The 8,307-nt window shown below is 37.2% G+C and overlaps 1 protein-coding gene across 1 annotated transcript in view; it reads left to right on the top strand.

Annotated features, from left to right (window-relative positions):
- The first annotated feature begins 378 nt into the window (after positions 1 to 378).
- GPHR (golgi pH regulator) overlaps positions 379 to 8,307 on the top strand; it is a 41,301-nt gene continuing 33,372 nt past the window's right edge. Inside the window, exons 1-3 of the mRNA XM_071689857.1 lie at positions 379 to 1,128; positions 5,851 to 6,014; positions 7,894 to 8,000. Of these exons, the coding sequence (XP_071545958.1) occupies positions 1,087 to 1,128; positions 5,851 to 6,014; positions 7,894 to 8,000 (313 nt within the window). The 5' untranslated portion in view covers positions 379 to 1,086. The remainder of the gene's footprint in view (positions 1,129 to 5,850; positions 6,015 to 7,893; positions 8,001 to 8,307) is intronic.

The following is an 8,307-nucleotide window of genomic DNA, read 5'->3' as shown; positions in this document are numbered from 1 at the left end:
ACTAGTTGTCTCTTAGCGACATATGCAGAACAAAAAAGAGGAATTGGATATCATAGATCCATCTTGTAAAATATTTACATATCTTTTTCTCGGATCACAAATTATGCTATCTTTAAATCGTTTTATTATATTTCAACATATTTTCTTATGACAAGATAATTTTTAGAGGTATAACATTGGAAATATATTCACTTATATTTAGGATCCTTTTTTAAAAAGCTGTGTTTGTTTACGTTCATAGTTGTTATTATACTCTATTTTTTCATGAAAAGGAAGATAAAGTGTGAATATTGATAATTTCCAAACTTATTTTAATTATAGTTCTCAAAATATCATTAGACAGATATTGAAAATGTTTCATATTTGTAGTTTGGAGAAGAGTACTGCCCTCAACACTGGCCAGTGTGACAGGTCGGACGTCACAACATAAACAGACAACAACACAGCTGACCCGGGACACGCCGCCCACGCCACCACCTGACCTGGATCACGCCATCGACCTGACAGTTGTCCTGGATCACACAACCAAATGTCCAGAACCGTACAAACACCTGTCCTGGGACACAATCAGCTGAACTAAGCCACACAATCTGTTGACCTGGACACATAATCAGCTGACCCAGGCTTATTTAACCAGTTACCTAAGCCACGCAACCAGCTGACCTGGGCTGTATTATCTGCTGATCCGGGCCACCGAACTAACTGAACCAGGACACAACCAGCTGACCTGGGCTGTATAATCTCCTTAGCCAGGCTAATCCAGTGGCTGATCGCAAGCAACACAATTGGCTGTTCTGGGTCATATAACCAGCTGACCCAGACATACAACCAGCTGACCCAGGCCTCACAACTAGCCGTTCTGGATCAGAGAACCAGCTGACCCAGGTCACGAGTATAAAGAACACCTTCATTGTGGCGGTACACACCAACAACCACAAGGGCTCTGTGAGTCCTAAGGTGCTGTAACTGGAGGTGAAGAGTCTTCATGTTGGCAACTCGTGAAGAAATAGATAACATTAAGATACAGTCTTTACTGATGATGTTGTGACTTAATTATCGTGTAACACATTGTTGCTCACCGGCATAATGGGAATACTAGTTGACACTGCGATCATGATTGGATCCATGGTAAGAGTAACGTACAGAATAATGGTTTAGCTTTAGGGCTTGCTCGTATGGCTTTAGGGCTTATTTGTGTAGCTTTAGGGCTTGCTCGTGTTTTTGAAAAGGGCACCAGGGAAGAGATGGTACCGTAATGTCTTAATTGAGAGAGGTATTTTTAGAGTGTTATTACCATTTTTGACATCCAGCAAATTTTAGGTCCCAGGTGGACGTCTAAACTGATAATTTTGATGTCTTTAGAATGATTCTGACCCTTATTTCTGTTGCTAGTCACTACTTTTTGTGATATCTCCCATTCAAAACCCTGGTTCCCAGGTAAGTTGGCTATTTAGAGGCACCGCTGAAAAAATACAGAAGTAGAAGAGAAAGTGAAGTAATAGATTCTACCTCTTAGTAGAAGTGATCCAGAAGGACGCTCATACCTCCAATATTATAATTACGGTTATAGGAAAAGCTGTATAGATAAGAAAGCTGTGTTCAGATTAAACTTGATTTTCTGTAATATAATCAAAATATACCAGATAAACCTTGACTGTAGACAAACACAACAGACTGACTAGCAGTTTGCACTACCACCCAGCCACCCGAAAAGTAGCCATTCTCTGTGATTCTGAGCAGCAGACTATATTGATGTCGATTATGACATTACCATTACAGACATCCAGTTAGTGTTACTAGGTGGATGTCCAAAACTAGTTTTACAATTATCATATTAAAAAAAAATTTGTCTGCCAGTGGAGGTTGGGTGAGGTTTTCAAAGCTTCTGTTGATTTCTTTTTTCAGATATTTAACCTATATTTACATCGATTAACCCAATATTTTCCTTGATAGTTATAATCAACACCACACTCACCTCATTTGATATGCTAGGATTACATTTAGTGATCCATATCATAATCAGTAACCAAGGCTGGTTTCGATCCTTAGTTAAACAATGAATTAGTGAAACTGGTATCGATGATTCATTGAATTTAGTGGAACTGATTTTGGCTTGGACTAGGATTTAGCAGTACAACACAAAACTCCAAAATTAACCAAAATGTACCAGAATAACAGAGGTTATGTCAAATTGCCTGCATTGTATTCAGATGAACCAGTTGAGTATCATTTGATACAGAAAAATTTTGATTTTGATGTATCACTGTCATTTGATTGGTCTTTCAAATCTTAGATATACCTCTTAAATCATAAAATGTTAAAGTCAAAAATAATTTCCCTTTCATGAAATGAAAGAACTTCATAAAAGAATAATAAAACAACCAAGAAATAAGTGATATTGCCTTAATATACTCAGTGAGAAATATAAGACTGGTGGTGGGAGTATATTGGTAACATACTTAATGCTAAAAACAACCTGGTGTTGACATATCTCCTAAGAATGCTGTGTCACCTCGTTTACATTGGGTTTTGGTGCACTTGCTTTTTACTTAGGATGAGGTCCACATGTCTCCATTACTTTTGAAGATGTTTATAACAGCTTCCTTATGATGTACGTATATTGGTTTATCATAAGTTATCTCTGTCCGTCTTTGTTATGACTCTCATAATAGTTGAGCGATGATACAGTTATTAATACCTTGTATGACTGTTAATTCTGCTTCGATATATTTATTATGATGCTTTGTCGCTGTCTCCCGCGTTAGCGAGGTAGCACAAGGAAACAGATGAAAGAATGGCCCAACCCACCCACATACACATGTATATACATACTTGTCCACACACGCACATATACATACCTATACATCTCACTGTATACATACATATATCTATATACACACACATACATATACATATATACACAAGTACATAATTCATACCGTCTGCCCTTATTCATTTCCCGTTTCCATCCCGCCACACATAAAATGAAACCCCCTTCCACCCGCATGTGCGCGAGGTAGCGCTAGCAAAAGACAACAAAGGCCATATTCGTTCACACTCAGTCTCTAGCTGTCATGTATAACGCACCAAAACCACAGCTCCCTTTCCACATCGAGGCCCCACAAAACTCTCCATGGTTTAACCCAGACGCTTCACATGCCCTGGTTCAATCCATTGACAGCACGTTGACCCCGGTATACCACATCGTTCCAATTCACTCTATATTCCTTGCATGCCTTTCACCCTCCTGCATTTTCAGGCCCCGATCACTTAGAATCTTTTTCACTCCATCTTTCCACCTCCGATTTGGTCTCCCATTTCGCCTCATTCCTTCCACCTCTGACACATATATCCTCTTTGTCAGTCTTTCCTCACTCATTCTCTCCATGTGACCAAACCATTTCAAAACACCCTCTTCTGCTCTCTCAACCACACTCTTTTTATTACCACACATCTCTCTTACCCTTTCATTACTTACTTGATCAAACCACCTCTCACCACATATTGTCCTCAAACATCTTTCCAGCACATCCACCCTCCTCCGCACAACTCTATGTGTAGCCTACGCTTCACAACCATATAACATTATTGGAACCACTATTCCTTTAAACATACCCATTTTTGCTTTTCAAGATAATGTTCTCGACTTCCACACATTCTTCAACGCTTCCAGAACTTTCGCTCCCTCCCCCACCTTATGATTCACTTCTGCTTCCGTGGTTCCATCTGCTGCCAGATATCTAAAACACTTCACTTCCTTCAGTTTTCCTCCATTCAATCTTACCTCCCAATTGACTTGTCCCTCAACCCTACTATACCTAATAACCTTGCTCTTATTCACATTTACTCTCAGCTTTCTTCTTTCACACACTTTACCAAACTCAGTTACCAGCTTCTGCAGTTTCTCACCCGAATCAGCCACCAGCGTTGTATCATCAGGGAACAACAACTGACTCACTTCCCAAGCTCTCTCATCCACAACAGACTGCATGCTTGACCCTATTTCCAAAACTCTTGCATTCACCTCCCTAACAACCCGATCGATAAACAAATTAAACAACCATGGAGACATCATGCACCCCTGCCGCAAACCAACATTCACTGAGAACCAGTCACTTTCCTCTCTTCCCACTCGTACACATGCCTTACATCCTCGATAAAAACTTTTCACTGCTTCTAACAACTTGCCTCCCACACCATATATTCTTAATACCTTCCACAAAGCATCTCTATCAACTCTTATCATATGCCTTCTCCAGATCCATAAATGCTACATACAAATCCATTTGCTTTTCTAAGTATTTCTCACATACATTCTTCAAAGCAAACACCTGATCCACACATCCTCTACCATGGAGGAACACACATGTAAAATCAACAAACATGTCACCCCAGCAATCATGGCCCATTAATGTGACTGACAATTGATTATAACATGGTGGTTGATAGCTGTATGATCAATTAATTAAATAAGATAGTCAAGATGATATATACTGTATGTATTAGATCATTACAGGATTCTCTCTCCGTAGGGCTGGGATTGCAGGTAATAATCTTACTTGAGTAAAATCAGCGTAATTGATATTCTCGATAAGTTTTGAGTTCTTTCATGATGAGTGTACTTGAAGAAAGAAAAGTTTTGTTGAATCTTAAATTAACACTTGCATTCTCCCATGACAACTTAGTATGATTAGCCAATTCTGGAGCTGTACCTGAGTACTGAATGTATAGGCTACTATTCCTGAAAAAATAGGGTCGATTTTACATGTTGAAATTACAGCTACTCTCCTTGTTAGATATGATCTTTTTTTTTTTTACATAATTTTTTGTTATATTTATTATGCTACATCTGCTGAAGAGTTGAATCAATACATTAGGGGTAGACACAGTCATTTGATTATAACAAAGTGATCTTATTGACAGGGATGTGTATGTATGGGAATGGTCTGGTAGTGACATCTTGGTTCCCTGTAATATTTATGGCTCTTGGCCACTTGATCACAAATTTTTAAGACCAATCATTCATATAAAAACTTTAGTCAATCACTGTAATTGGGTTGGCAGATGTATCCTTATTGAAAAGAGCACTTAATTCACAGTTTTATGTTTATCACCCTGAAAATTGCTTCCATAACTGTTTAACTGAAATTGATGTATGTCATCACTTTAGAAATCAGTTAACTTAGATCTTTAACATCTGTTTTTTATTGATCCCATTACATTTTGCTTTCACTTTTTTGCTTCTTGTATGCATTACAAGTTTCTTGGACTTTAACTGTACAGTTATAGATAAAGGGATAAATTTAATTCTGAACTATGTCCTTAGGATTATTTTTGATGCACCCAGATGGACAGATGATTTAAGGAAAAAGGCTGAAATTGAAAAATTAAGGAATATGGTAAGGAAAGGAATATGATAAAGTAGTAGGATGTATGTAAGGTTGATTTAGAAAAAATTAATCTGGATATAGAAATGAAAATGCAATGAATGCTGTCTTCTTTAAGATGTAGTTATAGAGAGCCCTGAGGTTGGAGTCATTGTGCTTTGGTAGTTCATTGCACTTCTGTGCCAGTTGCAGTTATAAGTGATGTTGAAATTATTGAAAGAGTTTAAGCAATGCATTCTCACACAAATACAGTATTCTGTGCATGAGAACAAGAGATGTTGCAAAATTATATTTGTACATTTTCCTAAGCAATGTGAGTAAATGCTTGTTAACAATGTGATATTGACTTGCTAAGGTAGTAGCACTGTATTTGACCATATTTTTGACATTATTTGAATCTTGTTTGTTAATTTCATCCCAGTTTCTGCCAAATATATTTGTTGTATGAAATTCTTCTTTTCAGCTTGTCTTCTTCATAGGAGGATGGGTTTGGTTTGTTAAGAAGATTTTTCGTGACTATGAAGTTCACAACACCCATGTTCAGCTGTTCTTCCCAACAATTTTCATGCTGTCATGTACAATGTTCGAGCTTATTATCTTCGAAATTGCTGCTGTGCTGGAATCAGGGTGAGGTTGTTTGTTTACTTTCCCACAAATTCTCTTTTATCAGCAAAGTTTATGTGCACATATTTGCACATGCATTTGGTTGCAAACAGACATGCAGATTAAAAAATGCAAACGCTTATGTTTTATAGGGATTATTTATTATTATTACTGTTTATTTTTTGTTATGTACTGGTCTTTAAGGTCCAGGTTTGAGTCCTGGATAAGGTAGTTTTCTCACAGCTAACCCAACTGTTCTTCCTCTTTGTTCCCCTGTATACTATATCATGATGTGGTATACAGGGGCAGTGTTCTGTCAGTGGACTGGACCAGGGCATATATAGCAGCCAGGGGAAGCCACAGAAAGGTCTGTTGGGCCTGGCAATGTAGTCTTGTCCTAGGCATGACTGAAGCCTGAATAACCACATTTGAAAGTCCATGTGTACTCTGTAACTGTGTGGTCCTCATCATTCCTACACACAAGCCTTAAGTTTTAGCAGGAGATTAAGTATGAAGATCTTCATTTCTGTGTTGATCATGTGATAGTGATTTTTTTTTAATTGTAAAAGGTTAAATCAAAAGGCATACTTTATGTATACAGTATGTATGTCACAAGGAGAAATAACTATCAGTGGGAAAAATTCCAGTATCAATTACTTATATAACATGAGGAATTTGTGCTCAGTACATATGCCACAGCAAATCGGCAAAGGTTGTAGAGCACTAATGATTTAGTAAATGTAAAACAGTTATCAATACAAGAGAAATATGGTTTTAATTATGGTAGTGATAATATAAAAGCAAGGAATTAGCATGAATGTTAATGTAAATATCTGAAAATTAAGAATTATCCATGTATGAATAACCTTGCTATGATTGTGGTGGTTACTGTGCTGCAGTTTTTTATGAATTTTTCATTGCAAATTGTGTAATATAGTCTCTACAGGTGTGATTTGTGTGAAATAAGGAAGTGTCAGCAACATATTATTAATTGATAAGAACTTTTTTTTTGAGTTTTTGAGCAATCCATTTTCTTGGGGACTCCACATAGATTTCATAGCTCTGTCATGTAAGGGTTAAGGTTGTGTAGTTATACAAGGGCGGGAAGAAGGATCTGAGTGTAAGTCTGATTCCATAGATGTGGGTTATGTCTATGTTGTTAACTTGGACTAAGTCATGCCCTTCTGTGTATGGTTTTGATGTTATGATGTAAAATGTTTAGTGTTTGAATTGGGTTCTATGGTGTGGTAGGGTTAGTTTGTCCAGGGTTGGGTTGTCTGTTTTGCGTTGTTAATTTGATATATGTGCTGGGAGTGTGATGGCAATTTTTGTTGAGTTTTCACTTTCTGTAGTGTTAACTTCATGATTTAGGGCAAATGGATATAATTTCAGCTGATACATCATAAAGTTATCCCTGGGGATAAGGGAAAAAGATTGCTGCCCACTTATTTCCTGTGTGTGTATAAGGTAACTAAAAGGGATAGGAACAGGGGGGTTGGAAATCCTACCCTCCAATTTTTACATTTTGAAAAGAAGGAACAGATCAGTGAGCTGAGTGAGGATTTTTCCTTCTAAGGCTTAGTCATTTGTTCTTGACACTACTTCACTGATGTGGGAAATAGTGAATTAGGATGGAAAAAAATCATAAAGTGTATCTTGAATTGGATACTTGTTGAATGTCCAATATATGTGTGTTATTTATACTGATTAATTTTTCAAAATGATTATATTGTAAAATTTGTTTTTCTTGCCTTATATAATTCTTTTTGATGTGTTTTTTTACAGATACTTTGTTAACTTGTGGGTGTATATAGTGTTTTACTGTGGTAGGAAATCTTGCATCAATTTGTATTTAGACAAAATCAATTATTATTGCACTGAGTAATCCACATTGTTCTTTCAGGTCACGCTACCTCTACTGGCAGGTGGTTCTTTATTTGATGCTCTTCATGCTCATCCTGGTCATACCGTTCTATCTGTGTCACTTTGCAGTTTCAAACATTAGAATGGGTAAGTTCATTTCAACTGTTAGATATTCTTTGCCTATGGTTAACCGAATTGATTGCATCCTTCATTATTTTTACACATTTCTATTTCATTGCTAGCCTGTCTGACAGGACCCTTTCATGAGCTCTCTGCAAGCTTAGTTGAACCATTGGAAAATCATGAAAGAGGAAATGGGACTACTTCTGTGCTCTAAGTCTCACTTCCCTTTGATCCACAGAATGACTTTACAAATGTTGGAGTTTAGTATTGTTGTGTACCCTTGAAGGTCATGTTAATGAAATGACACCCTTTGTTAAGGTTTATTGCTGCA

The sequence above is a fragment of the Panulirus ornatus genome, chromosome 47 (assembly GCF_036320965.1).
Source record: "Panulirus ornatus isolate Po-2019 chromosome 47, ASM3632096v1, whole genome shotgun sequence".
Taxonomy (NCBI): Eukaryota; Metazoa; Arthropoda; class Malacostraca; order Decapoda; family Palinuridae; genus Panulirus; species Panulirus ornatus.
This window is presented reverse-complemented; position numbering and strand designations above follow the sequence as displayed.